Source organism: Papilio xuthus, unplaced genomic scaffold (genome assembly GCF_000836235.2).
Source record: "Papilio xuthus unplaced genomic scaffold, Pxut_1.1 DF827756.1, whole genome shotgun sequence".
Lineage (NCBI taxonomy): Eukaryota > Metazoa > Arthropoda > Insecta > Lepidoptera > Papilionidae > Papilio > Papilio xuthus.
In genome coordinates, this window is record NW_013530893.1 from 3687711 (window position 1) to 3707111 (window position 19401).

The 19401-nt window shown below is 32.6% G+C and overlaps 1 protein-coding gene and 1 long non-coding RNA gene across 2 annotated transcripts; one reads left to right on the top strand and one right to left on the bottom strand.

Annotated features, from left to right (window-relative positions):
* The first annotated feature begins 14881 nt into the window (after nt 1-14881).
* Nucleotides 14882-16292, top strand: LOC106116258 (uncharacterized). Its single transcript, XR_001227793.1, has 3 exons — nt 14882-15026; nt 15907-16001; nt 16226-16292. It is a non-coding gene; the product is annotated as an uncharacterized LOC106116258 (long non-coding RNA).
* A 25-nt stretch (nt 16293-16317) lies between these two features.
* Nucleotides 16318-17934, bottom strand: LOC106116257 (uncharacterized). Its single transcript, XM_013310019.1, has 4 exons — nt 17870-17934; nt 17352-17505; nt 16755-16867; nt 16318-16399 (listed from the first exon to the last, which is right to left on the bottom strand). The coding sequence occupies exons 1-4, from the start codon at nt 17928-17930 to the stop codon at nt 16353-16355; spliced, it is 375 nt and encodes a 124-aa protein (XP_013165473.1). The 5' UTR covers nt 17931-17934; the 3' UTR covers nt 16318-16352.
* Between the last annotated feature and the right edge of the window lie 1467 nt (nt 17935-19401).

Sequence of the window (19401 nt, forward strand, 5' to 3'; positions counted from 1 at the left end):
AGAGGATGCATGGAAAGGGAATATATTTTCTTTCTGTGTATCCTCTCCTCCGTCGATTAAAGGTAGGCAACGCATATGCAATTGCGTATGTCTATGGGCAACGGTCACTTCGCTATTTCAACAATTTCAGGTGGCCGCTAGCTCGTTTGTCACCTTTTGATATATAAAAAAAAAACTTTCGGTAAGTCATGTGATTTTTGCGCGTCAGTTCTATACATTTTTGAAGTTATGGAATCTTTTGCTGGAATCAATGGTCTTTCTAGCCTCGAAAATAGCGAAGCGACATTGCCTATCTTTAATGTACAGATAAAAAATAATCTAAGTCCACTGGAAAGTTGTTCATTTTTACAAGCATTTCGTAATTCAGCGACATCATCATAATCAGCTCACTATACGTGCCCACCGAGGGGCTCGGAGCCTACCTTGAGTTAAGGGTGATTAGGCCATAGTCAACCACGCTGGCCAAGTGAGGGTTGGTTAACATAACTTCCATTATTTCAGAAAAGAGTTTTTTTTTTTAAAAACTCACGTATGTGATGAGGTAAGAATTTATTGGCAGTATTTACAATAACTTAATTAAAACTTAGATTAATTATGTAGACTAGTTTGAAGTAACCATGGGTTTCTGAGAATAATATCCCCGTTTAAAACATATTGTTATCTCTGTTTTGTCAAAGATGAAAGACAAGGATGACATGTTTTACACAGATATTTAAGTCTCGGAAACACACGGTAATATTCATCCTTTGACGACAGTTGCCGCTTGTCCAACTACCGCCACTGCTGGTCCCGCTTTGATGATACCGTCGCGAACATTTCTACCAACTTTTTCCTGTAAAACATAAAAAAATCATGTCATTAACTTCAGAAACAGAATATAAATAGATGAAATAAAATTAATGTTATCAATTTACACTAGGAGCAATTATATGTATATTTATTTGACTATAATATTCAATATTTAATTTATTTCATCAAAGTAAAAGTAAATTAAAATAGCGACAAATTGTATTTTAATCTAGCCGTCACCCGCGACTCTGTCCGTGCGGAATTAAAAAATACAGTATTAGTAGCCTATGTGTTCTTCTAGATCAGTCTTTTCCAAAGTGGGCGATAACGCCCCCTTCTGGGCGTTGCAGGTTTCAAGTGGCGGGTTATAGTAAAAGTTTCGTTTAGAATTCTCCGTTAATATACATATATAGGTCACAATAATTAATAAATTTAATTTGAAGTTATAGTAGAAGTAGCTAAAAAATATTTATTCTCAAAGTGGGCGGTAGACAAAATAAGTTTGGAAACCACTATTCTTAGATTATGTTCAATTATGACAAATTTCATCGAGACCCGTTCATCCGTTCTGGATATACCTTCAAACAAACATCCATCCAGCTAAACATTCGTATTTATAATATTCGTAATATTAATTTAAAAATCTATTTTTGTTGGTATTAATTAAATTGTTTATTTGTTAGGTTATAATTATTTTATGGTAAATTAAGATATATTCGAATAACACATAAATAATATAAATAGAGGAACGTACAGACGACAGGCGTACACAATATTCACTAGACAATTATTGGATACTAGCGGACACGACAGACGTTGTCCTGTCTACACGTCTTTAATTTGAAAATTCGAATATTATTTAAAATTTGACACTGCGATGGTAGCGCCGTCTGTCGGATAAAACATTCCAAAATCAACAACTACTAATAAATTAAAAATTAATTAAAAAAACATTGTCCAGCGGACAAAATTGTGAATCTAAACCATTCCCAGATCCCCTTGAACACACACAAAAAATTTCATCAAAATCGGTCCAGTCGTTTGATAGAAGTTCAGTGACATACACACTCACAGAAGAATTATATATATAAAGATAAGATGTGTGAACATATTTTCATAGATTTTTAAATTTCGTAATATATGTTTTTAATACTTACAATTTTCTTGAATATCTTCCATCTAGGACTGGCCGTTGTTAAACTAAGAGCAGCCAAAAAAGCCATTACGAAAAATAAAATTTTACCAAAATTCATTATAAAAAAAGAATGTAATATTTTAATATGAAAGCTTTGAAAGACTGTTGCAGTATGATGAATGCATGAACACGCAACTCCTTTATATTATAAAATTCACCATTTTATTTTTGTAACTGTAAAATCAAATGTTTAGTTAAAATAAACCTTACTGCAATACAAATAAGTCTCATCTCTGAAAGATGTTTACGCAAATCATGTATTGTAATATCCAAGTATAAACACAACTCTGTAACCGATACGAGGAAGTGTGAATCCCCTTTTTAAATGGATTTTTAATACAATTTGACAGCAATATAAAAATTAAAAAAAACTCTTAGGTCACGGTAGTGCCCCCTTGAAATAAGTACCAGAAAATCGGGACACTACCTCCTTATCAAAGCGTTTCGTCATATTTTCAAACCGTTACTTAGGATATTTTTTGATCTCAGCCTGTTCATTACGCCGAGCACATAGAGATAGTATGGATTATATCTTATATATATAAAAGAAAGTCGTGTTAGTTACACTATTTATAATTCAAGAACGGCTTTACCGACATGCCTGAAAATTGTTGAGGAGGTAGCTTAGAGCCAGGAGACGGACATAGGATACTATTTATTCTTTTTTTTTCGAATTAAGGCCTTAAAGAGCTGCTTTTATTTAACTTACTATTATAAATGGATGGATGGGTGTTTGAGGATATCTCTACAACGGCTGGACGGATCTCGATTAAATTTGGCATACGTATAGAACATAGTCTGAAAGAACACATAAGCTACACTAATTAAGTTTTTTTTATATATCCACGCGGGCAACATCTTGTTTTTTTATATCCGTCAAATTCACTTCCTGTTCCCGTCCGTTCCTTATAAAAAAAGGTTGGGGAAGAACCAGCGGCACCACACAGGTCAGATGAAACACGTAATGGCTTCCACTTCACGCATGTCTTCTGTATGGATTATGGATAGCTAGACCGAAGTAAGTATGGATGGATTACGTGAAAGAGCATATGCGTAAAAAGGGAGAGTGAATTCAGATATGACGGTTGATAGACATGTGTGGAGTAACACATACTTTGCTGGCGCTACGCTCGGAGAGGGACAGAAGGATGATGTTATGCAATAAGTTTACCGACTGAAAAATAACTTTCCCATTTTTCGTTTATACATAATTTATTAAGCAGTTAAATAAATAACCCTTGCTATTTCAGTATAATCCAAGCAACGATATAAATGGAAAAAATATTTGTTCAGTTGAATTTTTTCTGACAACATTAGCATTGTCTTTTTGGGTCACTAAGCTTGATATCTTAATCCTTTGGGATTATGATGGCGAAGTAAGCCAGTTTATTTTTATAAAACAATCTGACATTAAACAAAGTTTGTTTATACTTCGTTACCTTATCATATTAACATGTTTAATTGTCACCATAGATTACCTCTGGTGAAACAAATGAATAAAAACATATTGCATTCCTCTCACTCTCCTCGAAAAAAGAGATAACAATATTTTTCCAGACATTATGGATGTGAAATTCGTCGCAAGCTCACGGAAATGTCATCATCTTTCGTTTTTGGGAACCCTGGACGAGATTGTTGCGAAGCCCTCTTACTTGGTGTCGAGGAAATCTTCCAAAGATAGATTTCGGGGGGCCCCGCTGGCGTCGAAACTAGCTCCCCAACTGGACCTACTCTTAACCTGCTACTAGCTCAATTGATTCACTTTGTTCTACTGTTTCAAACAAATATATAAAAAATAGCTGTTGCCCGCGAATCCGTCCGCTCGGAGTTAAAAAAAACTTACTTAGTAGCCTATGTATTCTTTCAGACTATTTCTATATGTATAACAAATTCCATTCAGATCCGTTTAGTCGATCTGTAGGTATCTTCAAACGAACATCCATCCAATCGTCTAAACATTCGCCTCTATATCTAAAAGAAAGTCGTGTTAATTACACTATTTATAACTCAAGAAAGGCTTTACCGATATGTCTGAAAATTAGTGAGGAGGTAGCTAAGAGCCAGGAGACGGACATAGGATACTATTTATTAATATTTTTTTTTGAATTTATGCCTTGAAGAGCTGCTTTTTATTTAACTTACTAATATTATAAATGCGAATGTTTAGATGGATGTCATGTGGATAGATGGATGGGTGGGGTGGGCTACACTAATTAAGTTTTTTTTATATATCCACGCGGACGGAGTCGCGGGCGACAGCTAGTTTATGATATTAGTAAGATAGATTTAAGTATCGCTGATTGAGATCGGTCATTAGTAGAGTGAAAATATTGAGGTCTTGTTTTATTTTTAGATGTAACAATAATTAACACTGACCGTAGATTTGCGGGGTCATTACCTTTTTTACAAGATCGGGGATTCACTTGGATCGATTGCGGTTCTTCTCAGTACCAGAGCAAATGTTTTGACCCGTTATCACTTAAACTTACTCATGCAAATATAACTCTTAAGTCGTATATTATTTGGTTTAATTTCCTTTGAATTTGTTGGTTTATTCCAAAGGAATGCTTGCAATTAATTTTCATATAAATATTATGTCGATTAATTCTAATATCCATTCAATTCACGAACTTTGCCGGTTACAGTCTTCAATTAATTGAATTAAAAAAATGAACTTCGCAAAGATTCTTTTCTTCGTAGTGGCTTGCTTTGCAGCCTTCAGTGTGACCTCAGCGAGTCCAAAATGGAAATTATTTAAGAAAATTGTAAGTAAAATAATTAATTACAATAATAAATTTTAAAAAGAATTTGATTAAATATTCTAAAATATAATTTATATTATAGTAAGTAATTTAATATGTAATAAAAAAAACTTTTTACAAATTAAGAACAACGCCATCTTGTGTTTCGAATTTTAAATTATTTTGAATATTTCGTTTCTAACATACTTTTCTTTCAGGAAAAAGTCGGACGGAACATTCGCAATGGAATCATAAAGGCTGGTCCAGCGGTGCAAGTCGTCGGTCAAGCGTCACAAATATACAAACTAGGATAAACGAATGTAAACCTTGTTTCTAGTTCAATACAACTCATCTTAGAATGTAAGAAATACACTGCCAAAATGTACTTATAGATTAAGTTAATCCGCAATAAATCTAAGTATTATCAAGAGACAATTTTTATTCATTTTTCAATCATTAATATAATTTTCAGCAGCCAACAGATTTAAGCCCTTTCCTAGTGGAAATGGGCTTAAATCTGTTGGCGCTAGTGCGCAGGGTAACCGAACATTAACGTGTGAACGAGTCTTATTTCTAAAGAAATATTTAATAAAGTTATTATTGAGTATTAGTTGTCGCCCGCGACTCGGTCCGCGCGGAAATAAAAAAAAATGAGTACCGTATATGTTTTTCCAGATTATTTTCTACATGTATGCCAAATTTCAGCGACATACATGCAGTCGTTCTGGAGATACCTTGTAACAAACATCCATTCATACATCAAAACATTCGCATTTGTAGTATTAGATTACTTATGCGTAACATGGTATACTAGCTGTCGCCCGCGACTCTGTCCGTGCGCAATTAAAATAAAAACATAATCAGTAACCTATGTGTTACTCCAGAGTATGGTCTATTTGTATGCATAGATTCTTTCATCTTCTTCCTTCTAAAAACAGCGATACATTTAAACATTCGCATTTATAATATTAATTAAGATTAATTATGCGTAATTATGTTACATTAATCTCCATATATTCACAACCTTGGTATTGAACTTAGATGTAGTTCGATCAACTTTACGCGTTTTAATTAGATTATGCAGAATTGTGTTAGTAATTAAGACAGAGTCATACTTGCATTTCAATTAATAAACAGTACGCGTATATTATAATATAGAACTTGGAATACAACGCATTGGTAACTGAAGTTACACGTTAATTTTTTCTTCTTCAACATTAATTTCGTTCAATTTTATTACAAGGTTAGCTGTTCGTATACACTGTACTAAGCTATGACTACACCACTTAGTACCTTTTCAAAATATATTTACTAATTAAATTGATAAACGGCTAAACACTCACGTATATTCGTCCGGTGGTGATACCGACTAGTTTCGAGCCCATAGAGGTGGTGGCGGTGGTCTCACCCACCCTTCATCAGGGTGAGTGAGACTGGTATTGGTGAGTGTTTTAGCCCTTTTTTATAAGTTTATTGTATTGACAAATATTAAAATCTGTATCTGTAAACTTCTTTAAATATTTTAGAATTAAAATTGCCTTCCTAAAAGTACCTAAATTTCTTTGAATATAGAACATCTTTCGATTTATGAGAAAAAAATAATAATAACTAAATAAAAAGCACGGAGTACGATCCTGTACAGTAGTCATGCAGTGACGTAAAGGTCGTCTGATAAGAGTTCATTGTAGGTCAATATTATATTATGTTATTAGATATTTTCGTAAGGGAATCCCCTATGAGATTTATTTGAGATATACTAAGGTCTAAATATAGTTTGAGAAACACCGTTAAAATTATTTTTGGTAGGTGTTAATTCAATTTTATTAACACTTCAAAAAACCGTTCCATTGCGAAAAGACCAGTGCATAAGAAATATAAATAGATGCAAATTATTTTTTATTTTACTTCAATTAATGTAGTAATAGCATAACTAAACTTTAATAACTTATCATGGGTTTCTCAGTCCAAAATCCTTTAACATATTGTTATGTCAGATATGACAGAGTTATGGCGATATGTCTTTTACAGAGAATTTTGTCTCAGGAACCTAAAGTTAGAAAAAGTTAGTAAAGAGCACCAGTGAAGTACTAAAAGTAGGAGTAAAAAAAGTATATTTCGATAACAACTATTTAATTATTCCTTAAAACATTTTAAATCTAATCATCTTCGTCTACATCCTCTCCCCTGGCTATCTTCTGTGCCCTGGCTACCACGTCCACCGCTGGTCCCGCACTGATGATTGCGTCTCTAATATTCTGCCCCGCTCTTTCCTGAAAAAAAAACTCAATTTAATTTAATTTCAAATAATATTTTATTAGCTGGAGTTAATTTATGTTTATAAATATGTAATTTATGAAATGTAAAATTTTTATAACGACAGGGATATGTTTAATTGGTCGCAATAAAGCATACATAAAATAATCAATGTGGTACTTTCCCATTGGTCCGTTTGACCGGTAAGCCAATTGGTCCAACGGGAAATACCCGTTTCAATGTACCTTATTTCAATTCGATTACTATTAATTTGCGGAACGTTATAAAAGAAAAGTCTTTAGACTTAAAATCTAGTTTGTAAAATTTATTAATATGTTTTAATGATCTCCCATGATCTTTAATATAAACAGACGGACAACAAAATGATCCTAGAAGGTTTCCGTTTATTTCCTCGAGGTACGAAACTTAAAAATAACACTTTATTTCGATAATTTATAAAAAAAATCGATAAAATATTGTTGGCTTGACTGTTAGTTGTAGAAGAAAGACTTAAGAAGGGGAATAAAAATAAAATTAAAACCAATGAATAACACGAAACAAAAAAAACACCGTACGTTTAAAGAAAAAATTAAACTTAATAAAATGCATTTCTTTTATTTAAGTCCCACTAATTTTGCCGTATGTGTAACTAATTAATAAATATAAGTATTATAATTTTTTTATTAAAACTTACCAATTCCTTGAATGGATTCCATGGAATAGGTTCCGCGGATACATAGCTGATTGCTACAACAGCGATGAAAACGAACAGGATGATTGTGACGTATTTCATTTTGTGTTTGTAATTACAAGACACTGAAAAATCTGCGAACTACTCTGATGTTAGTTCACGTTTTCTTCTTATTTATATACAGGGATGAACAAATTTATTTATGCTGTTTGTTAAATGTATAATGAAAATAATGAACTTTATAGTAATATTAATAAAGCTTAATTTATTTTATAATTGAATAATATAGTTGGGACTGTTTCAAGAAACAAATACGTAACATAAAGAGGGAAGTCCCTTGTACTGATATGTTCGTTTATATTAATACAGAACATAAAATTAATTAATTAATAATATATGTGAATAGTAAATGAATGTAAGTTTCGATAATTAATTCGATTATTTATAACTAGCTGTCGCCCGCGACCCCGTCCGCGTGGATATATAAAAAAACTTAATTAGTGTAGCCCACCCATCCATCCATCCACATCATATCCATCTAAATATTCGCATTTATATTATAATATTAGTAAGTTAAATGAAAAGCAACTCTTGAAGGCATAAATTTGAAAAAAATAAATAAAATAAAAATGAATAAATAGTATCCTATATCCGTCTCCTGCCTCTCAGTTACCTCCTCACCAATTTTCAGGCATATCGGTAAAGCTGTTCTTGAGTTATAAATAGTGTAACTAACACGACTTACTTTTATATATATAGATTAAAGTTATTTGATTAGCAATAATATTCAAAATTGAGCCTTTCATTAAGCGATTCTACTTCTTCGTCTCCTTATCTAAGTACTTATCAAGCTTGAGCGAGCCAGGCCTCCGGATAAAACCGGACATAAGTAGGCCCGAGTGCTTGTCCGGCCGAAATAAACGTTGTCCGGGTTGTCCGGCCAAACTGGCTGGTTTGTCCCGCTATTAGGTTTAGCATTCCTAGCTATGGGTACTTAGTAATGGTAGAGCGCGCAATAACATATTTTGCACGAGTGGGCTAGCTCGACCAGTGAAATACCACCAGCATACAGAAGACAAGCGTGAAATCATTCCGCGTTTCCTCTGATGAGTGGTGGTCTAATTTAGTCCTCTTCGACCTTCCACCTATTTATTACAAAGAAAGGACGGGAAATGGAGTTGGATTTAGTAGAAGTGGATATGTGTAGAAAGGACGAATAAACCATTTTTGGGCGTCCCACCTGTGTCGATTAAAGGTAGACATCTAAAAATTTTGATATTTGTGAGCAACGTTCACTTCACTAAAATAGCCTTAAGTCACCTTAAGGAGCGTCGGTGGCTCAGGGGTCAAGCACTTGACTTGCAATCTGCAGGTCCTGGGTTCGAATCTCGCCATGTACCAATGTGTTTTTCGATTTCCGATTTACATATGTACATTTATCCGACGTACTTACGATGAAGGAAAACATCGTGATGCAACCTGCACATAACTGCGAAGAAATTCAAAGATATGCGTGAAGTCAACCAACCCACACGTGGCTCCTTTGCTTGATTACAACCTTTTGCTATAAAAAAGGAATCTTTCAAAGATATGGTGCTTTCTTTTCCTGTTATAAATACTTTGTGAATTTTTTTACTTACTTTCCTACTTAGATAACCATCGTTAGGTGAGCAGTTTTTTTTCTATTTATCTCTAACAGTTTTTCTCTGCTGTTATTTTATAACGGTTTTTTATTTCTCTGAAAGGTCGGGACTTTACTCTTGATTATTCCTTCGGGGGTTCCCTAGACATCTGCATCGTACTTCCAACTTGTAGCTAAAGTAATTTAACACTTATTCTCAAGAGAATAAAGTTGAAAATCTTTATAGTCAAATGTATTATACAGTTAAGAATGTTTTTAGTATATAAAAGCTAGTTCGTGTTGAAGAGCTTTATTCAGTCTCTAAGCTCACAAGCTGCAACTAACTTATAATATTTTCAAGATGAATTTCAACAAGATTTTAAGTTTCGCGTTCGTTTTGTTTGCGGCTTTGAGCTCCGTCATCGCTGCACCAGAGCCCAGATGGAATCCTTTTAAGAAATTGGTAAGTTAAAATTATACATAGTAATATTTATATTATAAAAGATTTTCAATTAAATGTTATTTAAAATCACTATAAAGTTATTTTAGTTAAATTACAGTAAATCACTAATATAAAGAAAAATATTTGAAATAAATGTTCTTATCATATCCAGGGCGAATCGTACTGTATTCTCTTACTAATATTATAAATGCTAATGTTTGGATGTATGGATGGATGGTAGCAGGCGACAGCTAATTTTAGTTAATAAAACTTGACGTAGTGTTTTTCTGTATGTCCTATTCAGTTTAATTTAAAGTTAATTCGAATTTGATTACTAAATTGATAAAATTATTTTTCAAATGTTTGATTTTGAAGTTACTGTATAACATTTTAACAGCATTTTTTTCATATATTACCTGTCGTCCGCGACTTCGTCCGAGCGTAATTAAAAAAGTAGCCTATGCGTTCTACATCTGTGCCGTATTTCATCAAGATCTGTGGAGCCCTTCCTAAGATACCTATTAAAAATTTTCGCATTTATAATATTAGTAAGATTTTTATTTCATTCATTAATTAATAATTTATTACAGGAAAGAGTAGGACAGAATATTCGCGATGGAATCATCAAAGCGGGCCCTGCAGTTGCAGTTGTGGGGCAGGCGGCTTCTATCATCAAACCTGGGAAGTGACGTCACACAAACTACGTCATGGAAGTTTAGATGAGAGAAATAAGGCTGTCTTGATAAGATCTTTATTTTTAATATAATTTATAGCTTATTTTATTTGTATTTAATAAACAACGTTTTTTATTACTCCTGTATTTTATTTGCAACAACGACGTCATCACTCACTTAATCCAGAAGGGTAGGCAAAGACTATGAACCTTTGGTGCAATCCTGACACACCTCTCTCGGGTCTTCTACATACGTCTACTCATACATGCACTTCATAGGGTTTAAAACTTAATTAGAAGCCTATGTGTTCTTCTAGACTGTGTGCTTTAACTATGCCAAATTTGAGCGTAACCATGCAGCCTGGAGATACCTTCTCACAAACATCCATCCATCCAAACATTCGCATTTATAATATTAGTAAGAATAAGATTGAAACAAATAAATAAATCACTTGTTACAAAAACATCTAAATCTTCAAGTTCCATTATAATACAATATATTCGTCGTTCTCCATAAAACCACTATCAGATTTTTGACGTACTTTGACTATAGAGACACGGACTAGGCAAAGCCGTTATAAAAAAAATCTGCCACCTTTTCTGGGGACTGTGTTAAGGATGACAATCATAAATGCGGATATGTTTGCACTGGCAAACAACTTGAGAAATTTGTGCTTGTTTTTATTTTAAAGAATGCGTGCGTTTTCTGGTCCTGTCTTTAAAAGTCAATGTCGGGGAACAATACGTCTTCTTAAGTGGTTTGATATTTATCGTCTATGTCTAGTGTTATTTTGGAAGGCGTATTATTTTCTGCTCATATTTCATATAAAGGATAGTGTCGGTGTTTTATTATTTAATAAACACTAGCTGTCGCCCGCGACTCCGTCCGCGTGGATATATAAAAAAACTTAATTAGTGTAGCCCACCCCCCATCCATCTATCCACATGACATCCATCTAAACATTCGCATTTATAATATTAGTAAGTTAAATAAAAAACAACTCTTGAAGGCATAAATTCCAAAAAAATAAAATAAAAATGAATAAATAGTATCCTATGTCCGTCTCCTCGCTCTAAGCTACCTCCTCACCAATTGTCAGCCATATCGGTAAAGTCGTTGTTGAGTTATAAATGTAACTAACACGATTTTCTTTTAAACATAAAAAATTAAAATAAGATCATAGAATACTTTTGAGTAGTTACTAACTCTTTATTTTTTTATAAACAGACATACAACATAACGAATTAATAGACAGGATATCAGGAATCAAACTGTAAACCATGAATTGTAACCAAAATATAATTTCAATATAAATATGTTTGCTATGAAAAATTATAACATATTGATTTTAATTTAATAAAAAAATTTAGTGCAGATTTTGGATAATCTATTTGGTATTGTTTTATTTTCTACATATTAATTACTATATTATTTTCCTTGGTTTGGTTTCACGATGGATGCAGCTTGGCCGATCACTTGGACTGCTGGGCCTGCTTTGATGATGCCGTCGCGAATGTTTTGCCCAACCTTTTCCTATTATAAAGATAAACACTGTAGAAAATATCATCCAGAATATCCGCCATCTTAGATAAAATTTGAAAATTTTCCAAAAAAGCGCCTTGTTATCAAGATTAGCAAAATGTCAATTAAATATTTTAAATTTTTCAGTTAAAAATGATTTTTAATATGTAGTTTACTATAATATAATTTGTCTATAGATGAAGAATCCAATAGAAATTGAAAAGAAAACCCAATAATCTATAGTATAATATAAAGCAATGATACATTTTAATTGCAGTTATAAAATAACCTAAAATGAACTGTTGCGAACAATTAAATCTTTGAACAAGGAATAACCCAACAAAATACTGTATACAAAATTATACATTAATTTGCTCGAAAAAGAAACGCTAGAAACCTGAGAACCTTTAAAATAAAGGCATTAAAATATCATATACTTGGGTTATAAATAAAAATAATTACCAATTTCTTAAATGGATTCCATTTAGGTTCTGGAGCACCAATAACTCCGCTGAGAGATGTAAAGAAAACAATAATGAAACATAGAATAATGTTAAAATTCATTTTAAAGTTTTTAAAGTTGTTTTAAACTTAGATAAGTTACAATAAAGATATTTGAATTCAATGAATAGATTACAAGTAAGCTTGCTTTTATATTGCAGTTATTTGAATACATTTAAACATTAGTTTACAATGTAACGATTTCAAATTTAAACTTTATGTACGTGGTATTAGAGTTGATAATTTCATTTAATGTACTACAAACTAGTTAAGTGTAAAAGAAAGTAGGTCTCAGGTGATTCCCAACCCTAGTTATAAGTGAATCCCCGTAGAACCAGTTAAATATTTCTGAAATTCGTATAATCACCCGCATTCTTTTATAGGATATTTTATATTTTCCTCTAAGCGTGTCATGAAGCAACTTTGTTTATTAGTTTTAGATCTTATTTTTAATGTTTATAGAGACGAAAATCTAACGATGCTCTAATTATTTGAAGGGTAATTAAAATGTAATAAGAAATTACTTTTATTTGGCAAGACGCCTGTCGTAAAATAATAGTTATAATTTTATGCATTCTATAATTTCGGAAATCGTGATCTAATTGCTTTGTCTACATAAAAATTCAAACCACAATATAAAATGGCACAATAATAAATAAAAAGAGGTATAAATATCGATATTATTATTTAGGTTACACAAAAAATGTGGTATTTAGGTAAAGAGCAGGAAATACTGAATGGAGAAAAATTTAGAAACGTATTTATTTCTTTCCAGTTATGAAAGTTGACGTTTTGTTAGAAAATAATTAGACCGGAGACTCCCAGAGCTAATGTAACTAGTGTCTCAATGGAATTTTATTTGTATTCTTCGAGAACAATGTTGATCGTATAATAAAAGAAATAAGTTTTTGACCCCATTGTATGGATTCAGACATAAATTCGAATTCAAACGACTGGAATAATTGTAGAAAATCATGAGTCGTTAAACGGGACTGGAAGAGCACTTTATAAAAGTAAAATACTATGTATATACGCAAATTTTATTCAATTTTAACATGTCCTGAGAGAATTCTGTCACACAAATAAATCTATAAAATAATTAAAGTTGATTTAACAGCAATTTTATTGAATGGTTTTTAAAGCCTGGTAAAAATAAATAGCAAATATTTATTCTTACCGACGTATTAAAAAAGCCCATATATAATATAGGCTTTTTAATATGTCGACATAAAAAAGCCTTGATATATTTTATTTGCCATAAAAACAATACATCATTGTTATTTTTCGTACCATATCTTTGAATAAATATTTCATCGTCGACTTTATTAAAATGATATCTCAAGGGAAGTTCGACCTTTTCGTTTATTGAAAGAGGAAGACGTATTTAGATGAATGTTAGAGTATTGTTTCTAACAGTTAATTTAGCAATAGTTTGCCCATTCTATGTAAGAAATAATGGTTCATAAATTAAAATATATTGTTGTTTGACTTCTTAATTAATATCTTACTTATAAATACGAATGTTTGAATGTTTAGATGGATGGATGGATGTTTGTTTAAAAGCATCTCAAGAACGGCTGAACGGATCTCGCTGATATTTGCCAATGTTGTAGAACATAGTTTAGAAGAACACATAGGCTATTTATTAAGTTTCTTAATTCCGTGCAGACGATGTCGCGGGCGACAGCTAGTCTTTCATAATCTTAAATTATATTTTCTTTTAAATTGTTAAAGCTGTAACTTAATTTTGCAAATATGAACTTAAATATAAATATAAGGTATAAAAGAAGCATCTACTATGTTACATCACTTATTTTTTTTTAATTAAATATGATCTTGCAATTTTTAATGGATAAAATCTTTATACATTGTGATACGAACATATTATGTTTCCTATATGAGGAAGTGAGTCGTAAAATTCCAATCCTTATCTACAATATGCAATTAAATGTTCCCGTATTTTCAAAAAGTAATAAAATTAAACCATAATACACACGAAGGCAGTTTATCCTAACCACGTAACGTTTGGTTTTATAACTTTTTAATTCAATAACTTAGTTATTTATGTTTTATTCATCTTCATGGGGCTTAGAGAATATTTTGTGGGTTTTTTAATTTGTTTATGTAAGTATTAAATTTTCTTTTTTCATACAATACTAGCTGAAGTCCGCGATTACGTTCGTGCAGTATTAAAAAAATAATAATTAGTTGCCTATGTGTTCTTCCAGACTATGTTCTATATCTATACTAAATTTCGTAAAGATCTGTTTAGCCGTTCCGGATATATTTAAGCAAACATCCATCTATACATTCGCATTTATAATATTAGTAAGAAGTAAGGTTTATAAGTCTTCAATATTTTTTTTTATCGACTAAAAAATTTCTCAGAACATCGTTCGTAGTTAGTGTTTTTTTTATGTATTTATCTAATTATGAATTATATATAGTTTTGGCTGGTACATTATCAGAATATGTAAATGAACGCCATACTGCGCCGTGGAAGGTTCGATTTTACCCCAAAAAATCGGTGTTCAGAAAATCAGAACTCATTGATAGAGGATGTACTATTTTTCTTACTGACTGCCCAAGTAATTATAAGTAAGTATTTTTACAAATAATAAAGAGTCGCGACAGACAGACTCTTTAAAATGTAATAGTAGGGTTTTGCATTAGAGCGTCGGTGGCTTAGTGGTCAAGCACTTGACTTGCAATCTGCAGGTCCTGGGTTCGAATCCCGCCATGTACCAATGTGTTTTTCGATTTCCGATTTACATATGTAGATTAATCCGACGTTCTTACGGTGAAGGAAAACATCGTGATGCAACCTGCACATATCTGAGAAGAAATTCAAGGTATGTGTGAAGTCAACCAACCCGCACTTGGCCAGCGTGGTTGACTATGGCCTACTCACCCTTAACTTAGGGTAGGCTCCGAGCCCCTCGGTGGGGACGTATAGTGAGCTGATGATAAAGAGTTTTGCCTACTAGATCATTAAACGCGTAGTGAACGTTAAAACATTTTGTTTTTGTTTGCTTAACATATTTTTTAAACTTAGCTTTAAAGCATAGCAGAATTAAAAAAATCATTACTAGTCTATGTGTTATTCCAGACTATGCTCTACATGTACACCAAATTTCAGCGAGATCCGTTCAGCCGTTCTGGAGATATCTTCTAGTGTGGGCATCACTAGATTATCCAAATTAACCATAAATTGTAACTTAAGTCTAATTTAATTTCTTAGTTATGTGCAATTTTATTATGTTAGTTATTGTTTCTTGGTTTAATCTGTATTACCTATAATAAAAACTTTTCTTTCTTTCTTCTTTCTAATAAACATCTGTCCATCCATCTAAACTTTCGCATTTGTATTTTAGTAAGGTGTCTTTGGCTGTGGCCAGCGACTCCGTGTGTGCGGGATTTAAAAATAGTAGCCGATTCTCATACCTTCTTTATATTCATGCATGACATTTAATTGTAGAAAGAAATTGGTCTGCGCTCGTCACTACGATGGTGAACTCAAAACTTTTACAAATTATTGTGCATTAGAATATGAAAACTGTAACAGCTGGAGAAGTAAGTTATTATTTTAAACAAATATTTGAATAAAAACAGATGATATAACGAACCAGCTATCTCCAGGAAATCCGTTGCGCGGAACAAAAAAAATTAACAGCCTATGTATTCATCTCATGGTCGACATCCAAATTTCAGCGAGATCCAGGCAGCAGTTCTGGATATACCTTCTTACAACCATCCATTCAATCATTGGCATTCATAATAGTAGATTTTTTTTTCAGAATGGAGTTTGATCAAAGAAACTAGGTGTTAATAATAAATAAAAAAAAACAAACCAAAAATTGACACAAAATAATTTGAACTTTTTGTGTTAGCGTGGACGTATTTTAATATTAAATTTTCAAACCGTTAACACTTTCCCGATCCATCATCGTCTTTTAAGTAATGCCACGTCTCTGTAAAAAGACATCCATCATTTTAATAGAAAAGAAAAATAAACAAAAAATGGAGCACTTGTAATCCCACGGCCACACAGATGACAGGCGTGAAGTGGGAACAATTCCGCATTTCGTCTAATCAATGTATCGGAGGTGTAAATTAGTCCTATTTCCCTTCCAACCTTTTTTACGAAGGAATGCGTAGGAAGGGGAAATATTCTCTTTCTATGCGTTCCATCCTTCGTCGATTAGAGGCAGACAACACGTCAATTGCGGTTTGGGCAGCGGTCGCTTCGCTATTTAGGCTAACTCAGGCAGCTTGCTCGTTTCACACCTTATGATATAAAAAATATGTTAGTTAATTTCATCTTACCTACGTCACTTTTACAATTCCGATAATGCATATCACAGAATGTTGGGAAGGATTTCTTAGATGCACGAGAGCCCTGTCCAGTTTGGGAATTGACAGCACATACGGCTATTTTACTGAAATAATGGAACATGGTTGACTATGGCCTAATCAATAATAACTTAGGGTGGCCTCCGAGCCCTTGAGTACGCATAGATAGCTCACGATGATAAAGGAACTTATTATCAAATTAATCCCACCAGTTTTTTTTATTTATAAAATGAACTAGCTGTGGTCCGCGACTGCGTCCGTTCAGAACGAAATAAAAAAAAACTAAATTAGTATATGTGTTCTTCCAGACTATGTTCTACATCTATGCGAAATTTCGGCAAGATCCATTCAGCCGTTCTGGAGATACCTTTAAACAAACATCCATTCATCTAAACATTCGCATTTATTATATTGGCAAGATATATTTGATAGCAAATTTTGAATATTCAGTATTATGGAATTTTATCATTGAAGTACTACGAATTATTTCCTTTCACCTTTACTGCTCTATGTATGAGGATTAGTGTAAATACTGTGAAATTTTTATTACAAAAAATGTTATACTCTTACAAAATAGTCATAGAGTAGCACTCCATTAGTTCTGTGGCGCATTGAGATACTGATGATTCGATAGGGAATGTCTCTAATTGCGCCGGTATCGTCCAAAATTCCACCATAGGTTCAGTTGTTTCTAATCTTACATAAGTAAGAAAATCTAATACAACTGAAATAAATAAAATTGTTAACTTGGCTGAATTAATCGGCTTTGATTTGACTTTTTAAATTCAATTTGTTTCTACTTGATTTTCGTCAATATTGAAGTCAAGTTAATCGCCAAGTAAATTTTTTATCATTACGAAATTGAGTTATTTATTTTAATTAGTATTATTAGATGTCGTGCGTGTGTGTTCTTCCAGACTATGTTCTACATCTATGCCTATATATTAGATAATGATCCATTCAGCAATTCCGGAGATACCTTCTAACAACCATCCATCTATCCATGCATCCATCTAAACATTCGCATTTATCTGTTGTGTTAGTTGCGATATTTAATTTTGTCTTACAACTATTTAAGCAATACTTACGTAACAAACAAAGAAAGATATAATTTGTATATTTCTTCATTATCCTTTTTAAAACGTCCATCAGAATTAAAAAGATAAAGTAAAATTAAAAAGATAAAACGTATTTTCTTAACGACTTTATAATTGATTTTCTGTGAAGAAGAGATAATTCACGTTTTAAATTGTTTTGATTATCAATTACTAGCTGTCGCCCGCGACTCTGCGCGGAATTAAAAAAAAAACTATTGGTCGCAGCGTAATGTTATAGCCTTAAGCCTTCCTCTATAAATAGACTCTCTAAGAAAAAAACAATTTTTTAAATCCTACCAGTAGTTCCTGAGATTAGCGCGTTTAAACAAACAAACTCTTCCGATTTATAATATTAGTATAGATAAAACATTAACATTCATACATATGAAAAAAAAAACACACCAAAAAAATTAAGTTGAAATATTAACTCGTAAGCTGCCAGAATGATTTTTCAAAAAACGAAAAAAAATTACCTTTATGGGGCCTTGCGGGTCACGCTGTATACAACAATTCGATTAAAAAGCGTCCGACAAGTCAAAGCGAGGTGTGGAATGGAAGTATGGCTTGTCGGACACATAGTCCGACACAGCCTGATTGAAACATTAGCTTGTCGGCCATATAGTCCGACATGGCAGCTAACGTGTTAATAAACACAGAACGCCTTTCGCACACGAGGTGGTGTAAATCGAAACCCTGCACGACAACACAGCGACGTCGATATTTCTGTCAACGTCGAAGTTAGTCGCTAGCTACCTGTTTGTAAAGATCGTCTTGAGAAAAGTCGTTGGGAATTTCAAGATGGCGAAGTAAATCTATACAGTTGACATGTAGTTGCTATGCTTCTACTGACCGAATAGATGATTAGCATCGAAGATTCCACGATGTACGCAGGAATTTAATTTAATATAGTCGACATCTAAAAATACTGCTTACAAAATATGTAAAGGAGACAGTTAACGGAGTTTCAAAGCTCTCAAAGGACTAACTATCTGGGAACTAAACTTAAAACTCTCCGGAACGTTTAAGTATCCATTTCCAACTAAACGATCGATTGAGTATTTAGTTACAAATTCCTGTTCCTAGCTTGTATCGTCCTTTATAACTGTCCATAATAATTTATCTTTGACTTCTGTAGTATATTTTATTTAATACACTAGTTGTTGCCCACGAGTCCGTCCGCTTCAGATTAAAAAAAAAAAACTTGTTTAAAAAAAGTAGCCTATGTGTTAATCAGATTTCATCCATATCCATGCCGCCGTTCCATGCATCCACATCAACAACTATCATCATGAAAATACGGGATTAAAGTAATAGTAATAACAAGAAAAAAACGTTATTTTTTTCCAACTTCCGTATTTTGAATAGGATAAAAAGTGAGCAATGAAATGAAGCAGACTCGAGAATTTTCCAATGTTTCAAACGAGACGACTCTGAAAGACAGTACAAAAAAGTTTTTGTATTCAACTTTCATTCCATGGACTTAAGGCAATTCCGAATATTTTTTAATTTTATTTTTAAATTAC

What these genes read in the sequence shown, in the direction of transcription:
- LOC106116257 (XM_013310019.1), bottom strand. Translation starts at nt 17,930, where the DNA reads ATGGACGTTTTAAAAAGGATAATGAAGAAATATACAAATTATATCTTT. An exon ending in TATCTTTCTTTGTTTGTTAC is followed by an intron (nt 17,506 to 17,869) that starts GTAAGTATTGCT and finishes TATTTATTTCAG; the next exon opens with TTGTATTAGATTTTCTTACT. An exon ending in TGCTACTCTATGACTATTTT is followed by an intron (nt 16,868 to 17,351) that starts GTAAGAGTATAA and finishes CCATTATTTCAG; the next exon opens with TAAAATAGCCGTATGTGCTG.